Source organism: Pleuronectes platessa, chromosome 6 (assembly GCF_947347685.1).
Source record: "Pleuronectes platessa chromosome 6, fPlePla1.1, whole genome shotgun sequence".
Taxonomy (NCBI): domain Eukaryota; kingdom Metazoa; phylum Chordata; class Actinopteri; order Pleuronectiformes; family Pleuronectidae; genus Pleuronectes; species Pleuronectes platessa.
The window spans coordinates 16937623-16961876 of NC_070631.1; the positions used below are offsets into that span (position 1 = coordinate 16937623).

Sequence of the window (24254 nt, forward strand, 5' to 3'; positions counted from 1 at the left end):
ATCAGAAATAGCTTTATCTGTATTAGTTAATCATCACATCCAAAGAATTACAACATCACTGTATCATCCACACATTTTAATAAACCCCTTGAATCAATGTGCAACCAGCAGAGCAGCAATTGTTATGTGCCGACCTGTACCCATATTACAGATTTTAACCTGACTGATGTGATATCTGTGATTGGATAATTTGATAGAAATAAACCATAATCCTTTTATCAGATTTATTTGGTCTTAGTGTGGTGTTTAATCTAGGATACATATTCTGTAAATAACATCTCACACCATGGGAATGTAGTTTTTCTTTACATACATGTATTCAATTATGTAATTTACATTGAGATTTATTTATTTATAAATGTAGCCTTAGAGCTGAACAATGGTTCAGCCATATTGCTGACTCATCTTTAGATATGAGCCATTAACCTCAACTTCCAGGACATCGCCCTCGTCTAGGAGGAATTCAAATTCTGGTGATCTGCCTCGTGGTTGCAAATGTTCCTCTTTCAAATGTGTGGTGCAGAGACAAATTATAAGAGGAGGTGGCCTCTGGGAATAAACAAAAGATACTAGGTTAATTTCAATTACTTTGTGTAAATTTGCTTATGACAATATTCTGTTTTAGGAATAATATTAAATAATTCTGATGTTTCTCTGGACATGCAAGTAAACAAAACACAAGCAAAGTAAGAAAACATCATCAATTTGACAACACAACACTACACATTACACACAACACATTGCAGACAACACAACACATAAAACCCAACACATTACGCACAACACAGCACATTACAAACAACACAACACATTATCAGCCAATCAATCAAATTTTATTAGTATAGCCCGTATTCACAAATCACAATTTGTCTCATAGTTCTTTAAAAAAGTGTGACATCCTCTGTTCTTTACCCTCAATAACAGTAAGGAAAAAAAAGAAGAAAAAAGAACTTTTAACAGGGTAAAATAACGTAGAAACCTCCGAGAGAGCCACATGTAAGGGTAATGCTCCCAGGACGGACAGAAGTGCAACAGATGCCACATGTAATGGAGAACATCATTACACACAACACAACACATTTCTCTCTTTTATTTCTTCTACGAATAAAGGAAACAAAATCTAGACACTACTGTGCAATGTGCTTTAGACTGAAATAGTTGCCGCTGCACTGCTAATGTGCTCCTCACGCTTACTCTTCTGTGTACAGACAGTGTTAGTCTTGATATTTCCACCATGACATCTGCCGGTCAAAATTAAATCAATGTACTTCTACTCCTTGATGACCTATGTTGTGCTCTTCTTGCATCAATCCTTAAACCTTGGGGTTGATATAGACAAATTTTATGGCAAAACAGACAGATTATTTTTGTCATACTAATATCTAACAATAATATCATACTGATATGGGAAGGAGCTTGCTTTAAATAATTACCATCTACCATGTGTCTATTCCTGGTAGAAGCATTTCACTCACTTGGTTGTGAGACCCTGCGTGTATTACAGGAAGTCTGGGCAGCAGCAGTATAAAAGCTTTTGCATACTGATTTGTGAGTTTTCCTCCGACCTTGTATAGGCATGCAATTCCTTGACACATGCAAATTATCGGTGGCACTTAAACGGCTCCAGTGTCTCATAACTCAGGTTGATAAATGATGCGTACAACCATGAAAGATGTTCTTGTTTCTCTGTGTCTACTGGGCTCTCTTCTACGCGCCGCCTCGACTCATTGCTCGGTCCCAGCCTCGGAGTTCCAGCTGGAAGGAGACTATCTGATAGGTGGACTTTTTGATATTCATTACCTCAGCACCATTGATAATCATGTCCGACCAGAGGCCATCGACTGCTCCAGGTGAGTTTCACAATGAATTTGAATGAATATGTTACGACACTGACACTAATGGTGAACGTTCAGGGTAAAAGACATTTACCTTTGCCAAGGACATTATATGTTCAGCCCTGTTTGCTGGTTTGTTTGCTGGTTGGCTTGTTCGTTTGTCAGCAGAATAACACAAAAACTCTTGAATAGATTTACACCAAATTTAGTGGAAGGATGCGACACAGGTCAATAAAGTACTTACTAAATTTTGGGGCGGATTCAAGCTTTCAGGCGGATCCTATATTTTCTTTAACATTGCAAGCTCGATTGTATTTCGACATTTACACCAAATTCCCCCGGGAGTAAATCATCGATCTTGTAAGACCAGGCCCCTTTAGGGAGCTACTTTCTATGCATGTGTGAGATTTGGTGTGACTGGATTTAATTTGAGGGGCCGAGGTATGCGCTCTGTAGAGTGCCAATCCAGTTTATTATATTGTCATATATTTTATTATAAGTAATGGCAAATGTTAACTTCCTTTAATAGTAAAGATATGTGTGTTTTTGTGATAACACTCCACTGTACATATCTCAATAAAGAAATAAGTTGGCATTGTGGGAAATGTTAATTTTCTCTGTCAGAGTCAGATAAAATGATTGATGTCACTCTCATGCCTGTTGTTCCACAGCTCGTCTTTACTTTTTTGTTTTCCCCATCTTAATAATTCTTCAGGCTCCATGATTCTATTGGTATATGTAATTGCTTTCTCCCTTTCAGAAAGGTGTAATTTGAGATACGGAAATAGCTTTATCTGTATTAGTTAATCATCACATACAACATCACTGTATCATCCACACTTTGTAATAAACCCCTTGAATCAATATGCATCCAGCACAGCAGCAATTGTTATGTGCCCACTTTCACCCATATTATTTGTATTATTACAGATTTTAACCTGACTGATGTGTTATCATTGATTGGATAATTTGATAGAAATAAACCATAATCCTTTTATCAGATTTATTTGGTTTTAGCGTGGTGTTTAATCTAGGATACATATTCTGTAAATAACATCTCACACCATGGGGATGTAGTTTTTCTTTACATACATGTATTCAATGATGTAAGTTTTACATTGAGATTTATTTATTTATTCCAGTTTATTATATTTTCAAGAGCTTTGTAACATGAGATCAATAACTCTAGCTAGTCTGTAGCGCCCCCTCTCTGTCAGGCACTGAAGCAAAATGGTTGCTAATAGGGATCTCTGAAGCCAAACTAAGAGCGCTGGACTCCGCTGCTGTCTGTTCTCTGTCCGCAGTCAACCCTTCCTTCTGCCAAATTATCGAAGGTTTCAGTTGATGAGATTCGCCGTGGAGGAAATCAATAACTCCACCGAGCTGCTGCCGAATGTGTCTCTTGGCTATGAGATGTTTGACCACTGCTCAGATACACATAATTTCCCAGCCATTTTCCACCTCATGTCAGTCGATGGCTCGATTGAATCTTGGGGTGAAACACACAAGTCCAACGTGTCCGACGTGATCGCAGTGGTCGGTCCTTTCACAACATCCCAGGCCCTGGTTGTGGCCCCAATGTTCATGGTGGATCTCGTTCCTGTGGTAAGTTTGAATCTAAAGTCGGATTGAACATTACATTTGAGGATTTAGTGTAGCTGAAATTGATTGATTTCATTGTCACTCTTTTGGCAGGTCAGTTATGGATCTTCTAGTTCTGTCCTTTCAAAGAAGGCTAAATTCCCCTCCTTCCTACGCACAGTCTATCCTAATAAAGACACCATAACAGTTATTGTTAGCATTCTGCAACACTTCAACTGGCGCTGGGTGGCCTTCCTTAACAGTGACACTAATTTTGGCATGGATGGACTTGAAACGTTCTTAAATGTGATTGGGGACTCTGAGATTTGCCTGGCCTACACCAAAGTTCTCCTTGAAGGAATGAATTACTCCCAAATGTTCAAACAGATAGAGGAACAAAATATAAACGTTATTATTGTTTTTGCTCAAAAACTGCATGTTGAAACTCTCATTGAATCAGCGATACAACTGCATATCTCAGACAAGGTGTGGATAGCAGATGATGGATGGGCCTTGAACCAGCAGCTCCCCAAGAAGAAAGGAATCAGAAATATTGGAACCGTGCTCGGAGTGTCTCAGACAGTCGTCGGGATGCCTGGTTTCAATGATTTCATCTCTTCTTTTAAAAGCCACACTCACTGTGGAAATGAAGGACAGCAGACGTTTTGTAATCAGGTTTGCAACTGCAGTAGCCTGAGTGCTGAAGATGTCATCACAGCAGACCCATCTTTCTCTTTTCCTGTTTATTCTGCTGTGTACGCCATTGCACATGCTTTACACAATGTTTTACAATGTGGAGCTGGCACATGCAATGACAGCACTGCAGTGTACCCTCACATGGTAAGTATACAAATAATATCATAAAATATGTTTTGGGTCATGGATAAGAAATATGTTTGTTTTGAAAGTAATATAATTTAGTAAATGCTAATAGTAAAAAATGGCTAAATCAAGTTTTGAATGAAGTTTCCCTCTTCGCCATGTGCTGGACCAATGTAAATAGTTTACAACAGGTCAGTAAAAATCACACAGATTCATATTTAGTCCAGCTTGTTTATTTGCCACCAACATTAAAATTCCACTGTACAGTTTTCTGGTGAAGCAGTGGTTTTGTTATATCAACTAGATGATTGACCTGATTTTGTCAGTCCTCCAGGTATAGGATCCTCCTACTCTGGTGAAAGACTGAAAGAACGAACGAAGGCAGTCTGATCAGTCCAGACAATGAGACAGAACGTTTAGACCTCAAGCCGACCCTAGAGGGCCTTTTTACACAAGTAATAGATCCACACACTCTTGGATGACGGCAAAAAATCTAATTTGATGAAACGATTTACTCAATCTTTAAGGAGATATGTGTCGGGGTTTGTCTCTTATATCTATCGTCACCTATAAAGTTTAATCTGTTAATATCCATCAAAACTCATTGTCCATTTGTTTTGTGTGATTTCCAGCCACAGTTCTCGTCTCTCATCATGATCACATTATACATGCAGAAGTCGAATAAAGTAAAATAGCATTAGATGGGCAGCTGTGTGAGGGGAGGCCCACAGTGTCAGACTGGGAGCTACTCTGCAGGATTCAGTGCAAGTGATGCTCATCTGATCTTTGTGTGTCCAAATCAGGTTCTCGCTGAGCTGAAGAAGTCAAACTTTACGCTTTTAAATCGAAGTGTTCAGTTTGATGAGAACGGTGACCCCAAGTTCGGATCCTATTCTATAGTTTTCTGGAACAAGAGTGGTAGCGCGCAGGAGATCGGCTTTTATCGTGTCCACCCATCGGTCAAGTTTTTCATCAACAGCTCTGAAATAGAGTGGTACAGGGATGGAGATGTAAGTAGATTTAATAACTGATCATGTGTGATAGAATAAGATGATAAGTTCTATGTTGTTTCACAAAATGTCTGTTGTGTTTCTCGCTCTTTCCACATTTACATGTGCAAACATCCTTAATTTAGTATGTGCAGTATTTATTATTGAGTACACATGTGTACAAACTTTATTTCACAATAGCTGTTTATGTGTCATTGTGTAATCTACAGGCACATCTAGAAAGAGCCTATTAGGATGGTTACATTTTATTTATACTTTCCTGTGTATGTTTGTGTGGACCCGTCACTGCATTTGTTTTGCTTCACTTCACATTTTATTCACTTATATTATATTTTTATAAGTCAAATATGCATCCTGTACAGGTGCCTACTTCCCTGTGTTCCCCAGAGTGCCCTGTGGGATATGCAAAAAAGTCAGATGCAATCCACGAATGCTGCTTCACTTGTCAAGTCTGTTCGAATGGAACTTATGTCAACAGCACAGGTAAATAAAGCTTTATAACATTTAAATGGGAAAATGTATAAGCTTCCTGTTCAACTCTTAGATATTCCTTATGGTGAAGATGTTAAGCAACTTTGAATTAAACAAAATCCTTGTCTTAGCAGAACCCACATTATGAAAGATGCAAAGAGTTAGACAACTTTCTCAACAGTCCGACTATCTTTTCAAAACTGTATTAACAAATCGTCCCTCTCTCTTGTTTAACAGAGGATCCCTACAAGTGCATGGACTGTAAGGAGACAGAGTGGTCTGCAGAAGGAAGCACCTCATGCACCCTGCGGCTGGTGGAGTACATCCCATTCACAGACATTGGGGCTATTCTGATCATGTTCGGGGCCTCGGCCTTGGTGGGCATCTCACTCACCACGTCTGCTCTCTTTGCCGTGAACTACAACACCCCTGTTGTCAGATCTGCTGGGGGACCCATGTGCTTCCTAATCTTAGGCTGCCTCAGTCTGTGTAGTCTCAGTATTTACTTTAATTTTGGCAAGCCAACTGTTTCTTATTGTATCTTGAGGTTCTTACCGTTCTTCTTGTTCTACACTGTTTGTATGGCATGTTTTGTTGTGCGCTCGTTTCAAATTGTTTGCGTTTTCAAAATGGCTGCCAAGTTTCCCAAGCTGCACAGCTGGTGGGGGAAGTATCATGGACAGTGGCTGGTCATCACTGTGGCATTTGTCACTCAGGCACTCTTTATAACCATTGGCTATTCTTATACACCCCCCAGGCCCTACAATGAAACCGAATGGTACCCAGATAAAATCATACTTAGTTGTGACTTCAGTTTGGAATCCTTCTCTGCTCCTGTATCTTTACTTCTATCTCTGTGCTCTCTTTGCTTTATTTTCTCCTACATGGGGAAAGACCTCCCCAAAAATTACAACGAGGCCAAAGCGATAACGTTCTGTCTGCTGCTGCTGATCCTCACCTGGATCATCTTTGCCACTGTATATCTGCTTTACCGGGGAAAATACATTCAAACTATTAATGCTGTGGCAGTGCTCTCCAGTCTTTACTCCTTTCTGTTGTGGTACTTCCTGCCAAAATGTTATATCATAATTTTCCAACCTAAGAAAAACACACAGCAGTACTTCCAAAGTCTCATTCAGAACTATACCAAAACTATTAGCAAGTAGCAGACTGTTGTAAATATGTACATGCTGACATGACAGAAGATTTCTGAAAACTTGTAATACAGCACTTATAATTTGGCTTTTTAAAAATATATTTTATGTTTGTCTTGTTCACTTTTCACTCATCTTTTTTTTCAGATATCTGTGCCTATTTTATCAAGGGGTTTATTATGTAATGTATTGACAATAACAATATTAAATTAATTTCAAATCAAGATGCACCATTATAAATCTATGGCACATTTACTGCAATTTCAGAAATGTTGGAAAAATGTTCCTAAACAGAAGCTTGAAAGCTTTTACCTTCAGTACAAGTTACAAATAGCCATCAGCCACGTGGGACGTCAAACTGCTCTATCTCTCACATTATTTATTATCAAGTAGGCCATGTGATAAGCCTTACTCATGTGTATTGGTTTACTTTACAATATTCAGAAGTTCTTATTTCTGAATATCTTTACACGTGACATTATATTGAAGTTATCCATGTACATTTGGTTGCTAGTGAAATATTGTTTCAACATCTTTGGATATTGTGTCATTGGAAGTTTAATTTGACGTTAACTCTGTTAAGTCTCTATACTATTGAATATATTCATGTACAAGTACAGTACTTATATTGATTAATACACATATATAACATGGAACGTGTACTGCCCACTCAATAGTTTTTTTAATTGGTGTAATTCAAATTTCACCACATGATGGCACCACCTCACAGTACCACCTCAAACCACAGCTCCTCCCTATGCACATTAGACTGTTAAGCCTTATTTTTCTATGTTTTAGTTACGAAAACAACAAAGTGAAAAACTGTTGTTTTGTGGTGGTAGTTAGCCTACAGGTGGGTGTGACACGATTTTATATGTTGAAGCTTTTGTGCAGATTATGTACACATGAGCATTTTATTCACACTGATTCGATCAATCGTAAAACTAATTCGCTGAGGTATAAGATTCTCTTCAGTCTTACAATATGTGCTTGCATTTGTTGGGGGTCTGTGTTAGTTGTAGTTCTTTAACAGTATGAAGATGTTTAAACTCAATTCGTCAAAGTTTATTGCTGCTCATTTATTTGTTTGTAAAGAAACTTCTGATACGTCTCATTATACATGTGTGAATAAAGTCAATGGTATAGACTTCCACTGTCTCCCTCTTATACACAGTAGAATCTTCTTGCTCCTTCTCAGAGCCACATTGGTGATGAGATACATTCTCACCACACCGTGATACACAATCTTATTGTTGGACATTGGATGTTAGCACAGTATTAAATACTTTTACACACATAACTCTGCAAAGTTTTGGGGTGTGCAATATGGCCAACAATTATATTAAGATTAAAATGTTCATATTGGTCTATACTAATAATTATCACAACAAGATCGTATTTTTATTTCTTAAAGTTTAAAGACTCATTTTAGCTGCTGAGGGAAGTTTTGGTTTTAAACTCTCCTTTATGGGCAGAAGATGAAAAAAAAATCGGAGGTAGATCAAATAAGCTTTTATTAAATATCACATAAACAATATGTATTAAACCTTTGCCATTTTGATATACTGTGATAATTATTGGTATATTTTATCGGGTGTGTGTGTCGCGAATGTTTTTATGCAAGAATGTGTGTCTCTAATTAATTTGGTTGGAAATATATTTATTGTTAGAATTTGGCTTCTGGTCCAATATTTATCCAACATTCAGTTAGTTTACCTGTTGTCGCCCATGATACATATTTTCCATTTTTGCAGTATATGTCTTGTATACATACAGAGCATCATCCACACTGATGACCTGTGACAGTGGGGGCCGGTGACATCCCACCACTTCCCTCTCCCCCCGAAGTTTCACGCCGTGCAGCTCAGCGAGACCGGGGCGCACATATCAAGTGAAACGGAAAAGGCCTTACCACAGGGGGTATGTGACCATTCCAGAGGGTAAATTGCCATTTTGTTGTAGCCATTCAGTTTCCTGCCGAGGAGAAGGGGAGGATGGACCGTGAAACTAGGAACGAATTGGTAAATAGTGCCACTTAGCATGGCATATGGCGCGTCTGGGGAGCCGAACGCTGACACCAACAAATTGACAATTTCATACCAATTTCACAATCACACTCACCACACACGTTGGCAAGCAGATTTTTTAATTTTGCTCATTCACCCACATGTGACTTGTTCAAGATCTCCGTGATGCCCCAGTGTTTGCTCTGGGTGATTAGAATAAGATTATTTAAAATCACAGGTTGATATATAATATTAATTTTAATATATTTTTAACTTGTTAAAATATCTGAGACACTATCAAAGTAGTATCTAAAACATGTGTGTGTTCGAAAAGCAAACAATTCAACATTTTAAGGATTTGTTATGGTCTTGAAGTGGCTAATTCTGCTGAGGGGGGCACATATTTCTGTTTTACAAAATATGGAGCGAGGAAAATCGGAGGAACGCCCCATGGCTTTTCACTCGTACCTTTCAATTTTCCACGTTGGCCAGATAAAGGGAACGGCCTGGGAACAAACTTGGCCAGCGACTGGTTCTTCCTTTTGTACCCAAAGCAAAAATAAAACGCACTTTAACTGGAGGCCGTTTGCGTTTGGTGGCCATATGGGATTTGTCTTAGATAATTGTCTTCTTTGGAACCAATAGATCTGCGTCAATATCTCGCTAAACTTCAAATAACGCGTATTGCGCTCATTCCCACTTATATAGATCAGTTGCTGTGTTTAGAATTTTTCAATTAAGGTGCAACTTACTCACCACAGTAAAACAATATTGTCCTTCTTGAGTGAGCTTGAATGTCTTTTAATTTACTCACTGTTAAAACAAACCGTTGAGATCAGTGCTGGGTTAATTTTTAGTCATGCACCATTGTGCCAGGGGTCTACAGAGGCTGACCCTGTGCGTAAAAAAAATGGATCTCCTCAATCGGTCTGCCTGTACTTCACAATCATAAATCCATCAAGCCAAAACTAGAATCCTGTGAGATGAAGTATATTTGGAAACTTCTCCAGCTATACTCCATCCAGTAGAAACAGGATGACAGGTTCGATGCCGCGCAGAGGTAAAATTCAGACCATGCTGAGAAAAGACTCAAGATTTTCCACTTAGGTTTGTTCTGATGTGCTTTTTAATCTCCAACCAAACGCTTCATTTCCACGTTGGTCATATGCCTGTTGTTTTACGCACGGCTAAAGACAGTGCGCCGAGGCCTGTTTATTCTCATTCTAATCTCACTCAAGTCGTTCAGAGTAAATGGCAGATGTTTTGCAATTCAAGGCGCATCAATGCCCATGCGCTTTAGTGTTTAACAATGGCGCCCCCCTTTTGTTAGGCACTTGTGTCTTTCAGCTCAGAGCTCGACAAAGGCTTCATCCTCCAGCGAGTTATAAAGTTACTTTCCAGTCAGTTCATTTCGGCCCTTGAAAAAACCTTAAGCGATGTTAATGTGCACCTCTGGTCTTTTCATGCGGTAACCCCGGCACACACAGGCAAACAGTGGCCATTGTGTCCCCGAACCAAAGTAAGAAGTCTTTAAATAACCCGAGGAGCACTCCATAGAAATTCATGATGCTATTTCTATTTGATGTTTGATCAGAGCTTCGCCAACAGGCCCGTCGCGTGGCTCTCCAGACAGTCATGTCCATATTTATAATATTTACAGTGCACATTTCCACGTATACCTGCTGGTTTTCAACTGTGTCCTTGTTACGCACAATGCGTTTTGGTCACACCAGTGGTGCCTCGGGGGCCATGTGAAAGGAAGGCGGTTCATCGATTTGCTCCGCTCACAGTGAGCCAAATTATGGGCCTGTGTTTGCATATTTTAACTGCGATCAGCTATGATGTCCAGACATGGAAGGCCTACAGCTCACACACACTGCAACGCACGCACTTACCAAATTAAAGATGCATGTTAGAAATATGTTCAAACGTTGGTGAGTTTTAATTATATGCTGCACAATAATACTGTCCTGCAGCATTGCACACATTGTAAGGTGTTGTTATTAGAATGCGTCAGGTTATTTTCAATGGCTTTAGATCATTTTAAATTCATTTTAACGTCCATGTAGTTGGATCGTGGGATTCTTTGTCATCTATTGTTATTCTTAACCACCATTACCCACCTATTGTTTTCCTCTGAACTCCCCTAAATGGAAGATGTAGCCATCCACTGCATTTCTTTTATCACGGGCCACTGTTTGGTGTGGGCCTATAACCATTGGCTTGCAAATGCCTCCGTTTCCCTCGAGGCAGAAAATAGTTTATTGCAGTAATTGCATAATTGCTTCACTAATTGTTGTTAACAAGTTCCCCAATAGTCCAATTATTACAGCAGCAGTGACGGGACCCCGCCGGCAGGCATCCATGACAAAGGTCCGATTGGGTTAATGAATGACCCGGGGCTGAAAAGTGAAAGTGCAGTGAAAGCCCCGAGGCTTTTTATAAACATACACTTAACTTGTCCTTTAATGGCACTTGCATTATTACGTCAAATTGGGACACAAGTTTCTCGTTGCGCCATTCTCATGGATAGACGAGGACACAGCGGCCTTTGAGAGAAGTGATGTGGTATTGGAGGGAACGTGTTTTAAAGTCTGTCTCCATTCCTTCACAGTGAAGAGCAGGTGATACCTTATTAAATAACACCAGTCCTTCCTGTCACTCTGCAAATCAGCCCTCTCGCCTATATGGCAGCCAACACTAATTGAAATTATACCGAGTAATCAGCGGTGAAATCCCTCCTCTGAGGCGCAGAATCACCAGACAGGCGACTGTTGTGATGCCACCACTCCGCGCTCAAAGCAGCGCTCCACGGTCTGCTGTTAAAGAGCAGGCGTGAAAACGCACATAATGTGGCGTAGAGACAGGACAAAGGCCTCCAGAGAGATCACTTACACCAGGACACCTCGAACAAATTTCATACCGATTAAATGCTTCAGAATACAACACCGCGACTGTGGCCTGCAATGTTTCGGTACATTTTACGCAATTATCGTACGACACGAGCCAAGCATGTCTGCACTTCATGTCAGGGACATCAGATCAACGACGTGAGGCTGTGATTTAGGTCTGTGAAGCCAATCAGGCTCTCATAAACAAAAACGAAAACGAAAAAAAATCGAAATATCCTAAACATGTGTCACATGTCTCATACAGGTGATTAGTTAAACTATATAACCATAGGATAATAATGATATGATTAATATTATAGACCTATAATGGGGGGAACAAATCTATATTTAAATCTGCTCATTTAAAGTTGTGAAATAAAGTTCTGCAGCGTGTACAGGAGCTGGAAGCCATGAAGGGGATTTATTAGAGCAGCTCTGTTTGTTCACTTTAGAGGTGGAGGGGAACTTTTGATGCCCACACGTTTGTGGTCACAAAGCAGACGGGAAGAAAAGATCAATGGCCCACCATTATAAACTGGCCTCTTTTCATGGGCGCTCTCCCCAGACTGAATACAAATACCCCTCCTTTAGAAGCAGACCCTCAGCCATTTTAACACACGCATTGTGTAAGGAATCACGCAAGAGGACTTGGGTGACATGGTTTTTCACTGGCCATGGTCATGATCTAAACCGACTTCATATATCTGGTTATGGAAATGAACAAGACACTGTAAATATAGTTGATAGGATACAACTAACAGTTTTTTGTATAAGTAATGACTCATCCAATACGAGGGTCAAGTGTGGGTCTTAATTCCCATGCATTATCTGATGGTCTGTGTGTGCGCACATGACGCGCAGTGGACTGCAGTGAGCCCATAGTCAACACATTGTTTCAGCTGCGATGACTTTCCCAAGCCTTCAGTCCTTTCAGGGAGCAGTGTGGAGAATCGGGAGGCGAGGGAGCGAGGACAAGGGGCGGCCCGCGATTCTCCTCGGTGCCTCAGTGCGCCTGGTAAGAAAACAAAACCTGGAGACGCACAATGGCCTAAGGATCTTTACGTGTTGAACAATTTTTCCAAACCTCGCGGTTACATGACTGGTGTTAGTGTATAAACAAAGTATACTTGCACCTTTGCCTCAATGAAATAACCAAGCCTAACAGTTAACAGCCTGGCAGTGTGCAGGTGTAACAGTTTGACAACGTGATGACCAGAAAATCGAAATGCGGTGTGGACAAGAAGGGAATTACCACGGTGCTGCCTTCGAGCGGGTGGCGTGAAACTCCTTTATAAAAGAGGCAACAGTGAGCACACTGCTCTCCAACAAGAACCATATGATCAGCCATTATGTTTATGATTTATACGCTTCTCTGTAGGTGTTTGCCCCACACGTTGTTTGGTGGATATTTTGACCAACAGGCTTAATGTAACCGTTATATAATTCAATGTAAGGCGAGAAAAGGGACGTGTATTAACTATACATAGGTCAGTGTGCTCTAAATACAATATAAAATCCTGAAAAATGATTAAAGCAACACAAGATAGATGGATAGATGGATGGATAGATGGATGGATGGATGGATAGATAGATAGATAGATAGATAGATAGATAGATGGATAGATAGATAGATAGATAGATGGATAGATGGATGGATGGATGGATTAAATGATAATATTCATTCATTTCAAGTAACATTTCGAAATATCTCCTTTAAGCTTTTTGCTCGGTCCTTAAAAATGAAGCTATTTCATCTCCAGCTTACTGAAGTGCTGTGGGTGACACTAACTTCCCAACACAATGGGAATAAGTGGTGGAACATTGAGTCTAAGTCTTTGGTTGGTTTTGGCTGTCAAATGACGCCAGTGTTCCTCATGTGAGTGCATGCATGAGACTCCAGGCGGGACTATGTGCATTGAGATGTTAAGTGGGCGAGTCTCTATATAAGGCCACTCAGTGTCAACTCGTGCGCCACAGAGGGAGGACAGACATTAAATCCAAGCAAGAAACAAACAGGATGGTGGCGACAACAGATTGCGCGGAAAAGTCCAAGCCCATCACTGGAAACAAGGTGTGAAGAGCAACGCATATAGGAGAAGTGGATTTCAGGAGTGTTGTGTGCTGTATTAATCTTACCCGTTTTTTAAAACAGGTATCCAAACCACTGATGGAAAAGAAACGGAGAGCTCGCATCAACAAGTGTTTGGACCAGTTAAAACTGCTTCTGGAGAGCTTCTACAGCAGCAATGTATGTGGTCTTTTTTTTAACTTTTATTTACTACTTAAAATAAGTGATTATTGGAATAAATTTGTCTCAATGCTTCCATCTCTTCACGCAGATTCGAAAACGCAAACTGGAGAAGGCCGACATCCTGGAGCTCACTGTGAAACATCTGAGGAACCTCCAAAGGATTCAGAGCTGTGAGTTAAAAACGTATTCTTCCAGTACACCAGCTCAAATCAAATTTGCAAACGCTGGGCCAATTCAGGATGATTTACGTGCAGCTTTACGCAAGATTTTACGCATAGATCCTGACCCTAACATGTCTTTCATTCATTTCCAGGCTCTGTCGGTGCCTCCAAGTTTTCTGATCACCAAACCGGCTTCCGAAGTTGTCTTGCAAACGTCGACCAGTACTTGATCATGGCGGACACCTTGAACGGGGGCGACCGCTGGATGGTATCGCAGCTCTCCAGTAAACTCAGCCGCTCGCTGCAGGGACGAGGGCAGGTCTCCAGCACCATGGACAGCAGCCTGGTCCGCTCTGAGGCCCGGGTGGAGGAGGAGGAGGAGGGGGAGGAGGAGAAGGAGGCGCTGAGGCTCCTTCCACCTGCGGCTGGACCCGAGGAGGGAATCACGGCCAGATCCAATGTACAGAAACTCAACAGCGCAGGCACGTCTCGTTTCCCAACGAGTGAGGAGGCACGACAGTCCCGTGGAGCCAAACAGGCTGTCGGTGTTGAAAACAGTCCCAGTCACAAGAAGCGTCTCTCGGTCAGCCACAGGAATGAAGCAGCGCACAGTCAACACAGTGTCTGGAGGCCTTGGTAGAACTGATTAAATGTGGTTAAAGCATGACTGCATGTTTATATTTGCACTGTATAGATTTTCACAATATGCTTATTTAGGTAAAACCGTATATGTTCTATATTTTCCTAATAAAAAATGTCAATATAAAGAACGTCTTTGTTTTATTAAAAGTTGGTCATAGATGTGCACATGTGGAAGGGAGCTGTACCGCCTACTACAGCATGAGCTAGATTCATGGGTTTAAATATTGACTTTATATTTGTTTAAAAAAAAAGAAGATGATCGACCGTGAGTACCTGTGCCAGCTTGAAGAAATGGGTTGGTATTGTACTGGAGATGATCTTAAAATGCATATTAAACTGAAAGAAGATAACATGATAAGTGATATTTTTTACTTTGGAGAAGTAGGTCCATTTTCTCTTTTGTGGTTTGGCCAAAGTAGATAAATACATGGACTTAAAATACTCTGAATTGGTAAGAATTGTTAAACCTGGGAGACATTCATTAATAAGTATTCGGGATCATATTATCATAAGTTTCTAACCCTAACCCTAACCCTGATATTATCATAAGTCATCAAGAAATAATTGTGCGGCACTGATACAGAAAATAAAGAACAAAATCTAAAATACAGTTTTCAAATCAACTGGGTATAGAACACCTATACATCCAAAAATGAATCGATATAAATTTATAATATGACCTTCCTATCATCACGCAGGGAGAGCGTGGTCTAGGGGATAGAGCGGGTGCTCTGCAACAAGAAGGTGGCCGGTTCGAATCCCACTCCATCCCATCTGCATGTATCCTTGGCAAGATGCTGAACCTCATAAATGCTGAGTGTTCTTAAAATGTAAGTCGCTTTGGATAAAAGCGTCAGCTAAATGACATGTAATGTAATATTCCCAATACTTTGTCCCAATAACAAACACATCCATTTAATATACAATCAAGAAATAATTTTATCGCGCTGACACAGAGACAACGAAAGATAAAAGAACCAGGGGAGTGGGTTCAGCCGTCAATTCGTCTTTTCTTCTCAGCTTTCACGCATAAGTACCGAAACAGTGGCGCTCAAATCAAATACGTGTAGAACAAATGCAACAATTTTCTGCAACAGACTGCAAATTACACGCCGAGCTCCCTTCTCCGTCTCCCGTGGACACGCAGATATAAAGTGGCCCATCAGAAACCAAAGAAATATATGAATTAATCTCATCTTTGCGTCCTGGAGTGCTAAACCAGTTTCATCAAATTCATCTTCATCTCACCTTCCTCTTACTTTATTACAACCTATTGCACCTTTCGGGTTTTATGCAAAAAACACAAAAGAAGTCCACCACCAAGTTTAAAGTGAACAGTTTTCCTCCACTGTTTTGCAGGGATGTCACAAAGTGGATCAGCTCTGCAGAGGAAGGCACCTGACAGCGAGGAGAATTGCTCGGAACGCCCACAACTCTTTCAGACGCTCCAAAGACACCGTGGAAGTGCATGGGGTGCGCGCTTCATGGGCAGTGCAGGAACCAGCCAGGGCCTCTAATTTGGTTTTACCCTATGAACAACTCAACTCACAGCTCCAAACCCCCTAATGATAAGTTGAACTGTTTTATTATTCCAGCTTTTTCTTTGGTCTGATCCACTTTTCAGGTGAAGTTTGTTTTATCCAGGAAAAAGTAAAGCCACGTGACTTCCACACTGAACGAACTTAAAACTCGTTCTGAGAGTTTCTATGAACTCTCCTCAGCATTCGTTAAGTTGCCTAGTTTGGTTAGCCACAAGAATAGCAACGTATTTAATTGCAGAGAAGCGAGGGGATGGAGAGAGTAAGTTATTTGCATTAGATTGGGACCAGTCAAGCGCTCCTAAGAGAGCAGACTTGGATGAAGTGCGCTCCTCTGTCCTCTTTGGCTTCTTGAGGTTCCGCGCAGCCTCAGAATATGGTTTTCTATGTCACATATATCTCCTGATGACTTATTAACACAAACAATATGTGACGCTCCCAAAGACTCCTGATTAACCGTGACTCTCTCTCATACAATGGAGCTGGACAAGGGTTTCCCGCGGGCAAGTTCCATCTGGACCCACAACACACCATACAAATCTCGATTGGCTCAAAGAAAGCGCTTGAACCAGCTCACCGCACTGCACCACACCACCGTGCTCAGAGAGCCCTGTCACATCTGACACTGAGGCATCGATAGGAAACTATGGTCTCTGTAGAGAACAGACCCCCACCAAGACCCAGCAGTGCCCTCTTCAAACTACATTGACTTCTTTAGATCCGGATCTTTATTGCTTCAGTAATGTCCAGGGATATCTTCTGGTAGTTCCATTTTTCTAGTGATTTTCTCTAAATCTTTTACATTTATTCCGTTTAATTTCCAAGACATTCCGTTACATTTGATTTTTTTTTCAACATATTTTTCAACATAATCAACTGTCAATTGTCAATGATTTTTCAATATCTTTTGGTAATTTTCTGGAAGATTTTGATGAAAATTTCCTGGAAATGTTTTTTTGTTTGTGTCTTTCCATTAACGTTTTTCCATGTTTTTTACAGTAGACCAGAGCAGACAAACCAAACACCTTTTGAGTTTTTATGACAACTTAAGGCTACCGTAGGGTGTCATGTCTCAAAGGGGAGGATGAGGTGAGGAGTAATCGGCTGCAACATGCAACTTCACCACTAAATTCTACACACTGAACCTTAAACACGACTCACCGACCCGTCTTAAAAGTGTTGCCAACCAGAGATGTAAGGGTTATGGGCCCAGAACGCCTCCGCTGCCCCACTCTGTTCATGTTCTACATGGTGAACACGTTACATTTTGTGCAGTGTTACATTATTTGCCTTGATGTGTCCATGTTGACATGAAACACATCTCAGTAGGTTTGCTTAGCTAGTTACTAACTAATCACCGGGCCCAAAACCTACATTGGTCATCATCATTCCCTCCCTTTTTCGAGGAAAATGGTAAGAAGAATAAGCTGCTCTCACTGGAACTACACCAATTGTCAAAATTATAGATATAATAGATACAACTCATGCTATCTATTTACATAACCACCCTCCTGCTTACCTGCCCAGCTACCTATAGCTACCATCCATCTATGGGTGTCAATCTAAGTGTTTACAGATTATTGCAAAAATAGAAGTTGGTATGGAACTACATTCAAATACCTTTTTTATAAAAAGTAAATGACCATATCTCACTGGGAGCAGGATATTGCCAAAATGAGTGAGACTGAACTAAATTAAATCTCAATTCACTTAACCTTGGTCTTCACCTAACGACCTGCCTTCATTCTTTATGCAACCTTGTTGACTGGAAGCTGAGGATCGTTGCTTTATGGAGGGAAATAAATCTGCACCAAGCAAAAAGAAAAGGAGAGAAACTCATGAATGGAAACTCCCCAACACATTCAACACACACACTCTGAAGCATCGTCTTGTGAATTTAATCAGTCATATCTTTTTATAACCAAGTCATCATTTGCACGAGAAAATCATAACATTAAACATCATTCATATTTGAATCATAATTCTTTGAATATGTTACAAAAGGATACTTTAAAATTGTAAACACAACAAAATGCAAAGAATTTATGACAGAGCAAATATTGACAGGGGACTGTGGCGTTATGCTGCCAAAGAAATATACATTTCTACTAACTTGTCCAATCAAAAAGGCTGCAATGACTGAGTGGTACAATATTACATGAGAATTCAAACTAAACATCTAAATGACACCAGATGACTGAAATCATATGTGACAAACATTATAATCTGGATGGTAACAGCAAAACGTTTCACAAATAATAAAGCTGTCAAAGGGGACATTTTCATTTCATATTATCTTGATACTTAGACTATACATCTAATTTGTGCAAGTACATTCGTGATCGCAGTTAAAGTCAAAGCTCAATGTTGGTTCTGCAATTTTATGTCAACATAAGACTTTTCACACCTTTTAGTGACGTGAAATGAGCCCAATTTCTCTCCAAATTTTTTCTTTATACAAAAGTCTAAACTGTAATTGTTTGGCAGTATGCCTGACTGATGCTTACATTTAATTGACATTATTTGGTGGGGCCAAACAAATCACAAAAAAACTTCCAGAACAGAAGTAGTCTCAGTGTAATGTCCTTAGGTAAATAATCAAATACAATGCTGACAACTCCAAGTCGTTACACTTCATTTCCATTCGATTCACAGGGTTCCGTACAGTAACATGTTTGTGGGTTTGGACACCATCATCACGTTATGCTACATCTAGTTGGCCTGGAGGCTGCGGCTAAAGACCATCACTGGTGCTTTTCTAACATGTTACTGAAACAAATGGCTGACCAGCTCAGTTGCAGAGGATAAAGCACCATTTCCAGTTCTGATGTTCTGATGTGTGAATACGCAATGTGGCGAACAACTGTGGTTCTTGAGGATCAAACCAAAGTTGACATGAACATGTGAACAATATGAACTGTGGGGAAATGCTTTAAGTAAAAGTTTCATTAAACAATAAAGAACACCGAAATCATAAGTCCAACCTCCTCCATATATACATGACATATCAATCTTCTATTAAAACTGACTTCACATTTTCATTAAGAAACTCTGGGGTCACACAGTAAGTTGTGAAACTAAAGAGTTTGGGATAACCACTCTCAGTTTCTTTTTCAACATAGGGTGCATTACAAAACTTTTCATGTGTAGCAAATAATAATGTGAATAGATCAAAGTAAAGTAAATATGTGTGTTGAAGCGTAACCTGAAGACCCAGCGTAGATGAGTGGTGTTCAGGGAAAGTTTGGTTTAAAAGCAAATGTGTCCATAAAGCAAAACACAACCATTACAGGGCCAAATAAAACACAAAGTAATTTTTCAGTTCCAAGTGCAAAAAGAGAAAAAAGAAAGAAGAAAAACACCACCCTAACAATTACCTCCCCAGATTATTTGAGTATTTCATTAGAAACAATATCAAACAGCAAAAACAAGATGTGGGAATGTTCACGCCATTTAAAAACAGTTTCCTTGTCTCAGTGCTGGAAACAAAAAGTGTCCTCTGTTGATATTCTGTGACGTGAGAGCTGAATGATGGGATCATTCAACCTTTTCACCAGGCTACAAACTAAATCTACATCAGGTCCATTCAGAAAAAACTCCAAAGGCCATTTAGGATAACTGAAGCCTATTTATCGGTGGTAGCCTGTAAAACAGTGGCACGCGTTAAAAGGCCAAAATGATTAACTTTTCCATAACCACAAATGTTCAAGTGGTTTTCAAGAGGACACCTTTAAAAAAACAAAAGGGAAAACGTTGCTTTTAGGTGGTGGAGCCGACCGAGTCAGACTGAAAGGTGATGTATCCTGAGGACGATGCAGAGGGTGTGCTTAAAAAACTGTTTGTGCTTCCTTTACTCTCTGTCTTGCTCAGGTGCTTCTGATGCCTCCAGTCAGCTCCAGACCCTCCTCCACCACCTGTCCTGGGCCGACAGGGGGAGTGTCCCGGAGTGTGCTGGCTGCGCCCAGGTGAGCCCAACTCACCCTGTCCTTTCATGTCCCGAAGGCGCTCCCGGTGACCTCTACTGGAACCACAAGCCACCGGGCTCTTCTGTCCACCGGGTCTTTCCTGTTTGGGGGTACCCTCGGGCGAGTGGCTCCAACTGCTGCTCCTTTTGTATTCTGAGAGTCTCCTGAGCGCCTGAGGCTCACGCTCAAAGTCTGTGAGCGGGAAGTGAGGCAGGATGACTGTGTGCTGCTCGTACACATTGGGGATGAGAGAGATGGTGGACTTGCGCCGCGGGCTCTTCCTGGGGCTCGGCAGCGGCGTCTCGTCTATAAAGTTGATCACCTCGTCGCGACTGAAACACAGCAGCTCGTCCTCGTAGCGCTCGCCGCTGCAGACCACGCGCGGCAGGTGCTTGAGGGAGTGCATGCTGTCCTCAGATCGCCGCCGCTTGCGATGCGGGTGATGGTGATGGTGGCTCTCCTCGTGGTAGGAGACCAGGCTGTTCCTGCGCCTCTCGTGGCGCAGCAAGGTGGAGCTGTAGTGGGCACTCACTATCATGTCCTCGGTGGAGCCCCAGCGGTGCAGGTATGAGGGGATCCGGTCGCTGGTCCACATGTCGGTTTCGTCGTGGGAGTATCTTCTTGTAGGGGGCACCTGGTTGAAGACACAGACCAATCCTGTCAGTCAGTAGATGTATTTGACAGACACTCAATCCAGATCACAAAGGCCAGAATTGGCACTCCACAGTTATTAATGCTATGTTACATTATTGTTGATTCACCTACATTATAAGCTACATACAAGATAGTACATGTAGGATTCTTCAAGGTTATGGGCCGTAAGTGCCACTTTGATACTGGGCTGTCATTTGAGTCAAACAGGAACCCCAGATACCTGCTTTTGAGTTGATGACATTTATGTAGATCAGTGAAAATCTCTCTCTCACCGGGTTCAGGTTATGTCAGAATTTATCTTTAGTACCATCATTCAGTTAATGTGTTTGTGGAAAATCCTACATGCATATGAGCTGTTATCGAAGATTATAAGAATTGTATTAAACAGTTTTTTAGCAAATCCCTAAGACTGAATGTTTTTCATTAGCAGGCTTATAACGTCGCCATTATTTGGAAATTAAACTGCAATAGAAATTGATATTTCCCTACACGTTATACTCACATTCCATTCTGTTCTGACAACTATGCAAGAGAGAAAGGGTTTGTCAAGGTGACGTCAAGAGCCACAAGATTGATATCAGCCTGCCCCCCAGTGGCGGCTTTTGGTAAATGCAGATAAACAAAATGAGACAACAGACGATACAGTAGCATGTGAGTGTGTTGGGGGGGGATGAGAGGAGCTGAACAGCAGAGGGCAGCACAGGCATTAAAATGGAGGAGGATGCAGGACGGACTTGGCAGGATGGAGAGAGAGAGAGAAAGAGACAGAGAGAGGGAGAGAGAGCGAGAGAGAAAGAGAGAGAGAGAGAAATACTAACAGCTAACAAGCAAATAAAGCCAAAGAAGCTTTATTCTGCAATCAAACCACTTCAGAGGTGCAGTAGCAAATCACAAATGGAGGTGCTATTTGATAGTGATTGGATTTTTGTTGACCCATGTTCTGACTAGGCCTTTAACCCCCGCCCCCAGCAGCCACAATAATAACCTGACTGTATCACTGATGACCTCCTGACACTGAAAAAAATGCACCTCATTTGTTTCCCAATCACACACACACAGCGGTGGATAACAGACTCGAGTGAATCTTTGCAATCAGACGGATCTAATGTCATGAATAGAGGCGAATCGGACACAAAACAATGTATGGAGTGATGGTTTGACGTGATGGCAGCTACTGTATACATCTCTGTTTCCACTTTGGTCTTTGAAAGGTTCATCGGAATGGTAGAAATCTGGGGTGTTCACCAATTTCACTTTTGTTATACTCAATAGACAATTTATTGGAGTGGATGTAATTCCTTGGGCTGTGCAGAGGCAACGAAAGCCCTTCGCTTAGTTGTTTATGACAAAGATGACACAGTGTTAAGATGCTCTGTTGAAGTTAATACTGTGTGGGTTGCATCAGTAGTTTCTAGAGTTTCGGTATATAATATCACCACAGTCTTCCAGGCCAATACCAGCTAGATTAAAAAAAAATCTTCTTAACTTTTTCAATCAGACATTTTCATTCAGTCTGATCCGATATCTGATTTTGGGTTGGATTTGACAGCTTATTGAGTTAAATCAGGATTGAAAATAAAGCAGAAAAAGTGTCTTGTTGTATTGTCTCAGAAGGCTGTGTGTTAGCACAAGCTTTGGTGTGAATGCAGGCTGAAAAGAAGAATTTCATAGGTCTGCATTTGACTGGGATGGATGCTGGATCCAATGGACATAATGCTTATGGGTAGAACATGAGCAGATGTTTGTGGTCCTGAAACCTTAACGGATTCCTGAAATGTAAAAGGTAAGTCAGTTACTAAACTCTTACCCTCTTACAAGATAAAAATGCCCTTTGTTGCATGTAGCTCCATGGCTAATATACATCTTAACTAGTTGATAGATAGACACATGATCTACTAACATGTTGATGGAGCTGCCCGATGGTCATATTTACCTAACAGTAGTCAGTAAGAGTGTATTTTTGATTCATGAGACAAAAGAAAAGAATAAATGGCATATCTTGAAGAGATAGCATCACAATATGCAAGATACTGTAAAGGCCCACAAGGCCATTTCACCATGCACATTAGCAATGAAGTATCATTTAGTAATAATTCAATTGATCAGGTAAAAGAAATGAAGAAAATCAATGAAAATATACCTGCAAATACTGCATTTTATCTTCCTGTTGTTCCCTCAATGGATACCCTTGCAGAACCCCCCTTTCTAAGGTTGAGAACTCATACTTGGCATTACGGTCTACCGTCACGATTTCAGGCGCCGAGCTATAGTCATATGGTCTGTCATATATTAAGTCGGCATGAATTCCTCCATCTTGGCTGTTTTCTGCAAAGTGCAGAAAAGCACGGGCGTCAGGATTAGAGAGCAACGGACTCAATACACAAGACAGACAGACAGACAGACAGACAGACGAGTAGATAAGAGAGACAAGTTCAATTGTTCTCTAATTTGTTGTGTTTTCTTACGAGCCTCCTCAGGAAAATTAAATTTAGATTAAAAAAATGCCACAAAAATGCCCAATAATTAAATTGAAATGTTTAATAAGGGGTTGGAAAAGCCACAGGTTGGATCTGAATTTAGAAGCAATGCCAAATAGTCACCAAATAAGGTTCAGTGGTCTTTGTGCATAAATGAATACTCATAGAGTTTGTTTCCCAGTAATGCATTCATGTTCATTCAAGATCAATAGGAGATGGGTGTAAAATGCTGATCTGGAGGAAAATGTTGGGCCAAAAGATGGAGGATGAGAGTGGCTATTTGCACAGGCAGCTTGCATGCAAGGTCAGTAACTTTGGAGAAACAGGAAACAATCCTTATACATACAACTGTGATGAGTTATACATGGCAAGCCCTCTGGAAAGAAACAGAGAACTGGCAAGTGTTAATTTTCACATAGAATATATGGATATATCCCCTGTGTAGTTTTATGGCTCCTGCTGGACATGGAGCAGTTATTGGGAAGGGTGTCAGGGGGGAGAGGGTCAGAAGGTCCGGAAGGTTAGAAACAGGGGAGAAGGGGTTCAGATCAGGTTGAGTTTAAACAGAGCTAATAGGAGAAAAAGACAGATGGTTGATACTGTCATTAGTTTGCATGAACTGTGGCGATCTGGTCGTAGACAGCGTCCACCAACGTTCTCATGATTATCATGTGACCTCGTTTTGGTACGAATTGTGTTGAAGTGTCTGTGATTCCATGTGAAACGTTTCATTTTCAGTCCCTTTGGACACACACTCATACTTCTGTAATGATGTCTTTCTGCCTCTGCCTCTAAA

At 40.8% G+C, this 24254-nt stretch overlaps 3 protein-coding genes across 3 annotated transcripts in view; 2 read left to right on the forward strand and 1 right to left on the reverse strand.

Moving 5' to 3' along the window:
- Positions 1 to 1665: 1665 nt before the first annotated feature.
- Positions 1666 to 6885, forward strand: LOC128442038 (taste receptor type 1 member 1-like). The gene is made up of 6 exons (XM_053424206.1): positions 1666 to 1850; positions 3140 to 3440; positions 3531 to 4256; positions 5042 to 5248; positions 5611 to 5731; positions 5957 to 6885. The coding sequence occupies exons 1-6, from the start codon at positions 1666 to 1668 to the stop codon at positions 6883 to 6885; spliced, it is 2469 nt and encodes an 822-aa protein (XP_053280181.1).
- Positions 6886 to 11891: 5006 nt separating this feature from the next.
- Positions 11892 to 14822, forward strand: her3 (hairy-related 3). Its single transcript, XM_053424212.1, has 5 exons — positions 11892 to 11929; positions 12670 to 12785; positions 13864 to 14018; positions 14110 to 14191; positions 14335 to 14822. Exons 1-5 carry the CDS (start codon positions 11892 to 11894, stop codon positions 14820 to 14822), a joined length of 879 nt encoding a protein of 292 aa, XP_053280187.1.
- Positions 14823 to 18244: 3422 nt separating this feature from the next.
- LOC128442666 (probable G-protein coupled receptor 153) overlaps positions 18245 to 24254 on the reverse strand; it is a 33589-nt gene continuing 27579 nt past the window's right edge. Inside the window, exons 5-6 of the mRNA XM_053425221.1 lie at positions 23122 to 23306; positions 18245 to 20961 (exon numbers count right to left, since the gene is read on the reverse strand). Coding sequence (XP_053281196.1) covers positions 20122 to 20961; positions 23122 to 23306 — 1025 coding nt within the window. The 3' untranslated portion in view covers positions 18245 to 20121. The remainder of the gene's footprint in view (positions 20962 to 23121; positions 23307 to 24254) is intronic.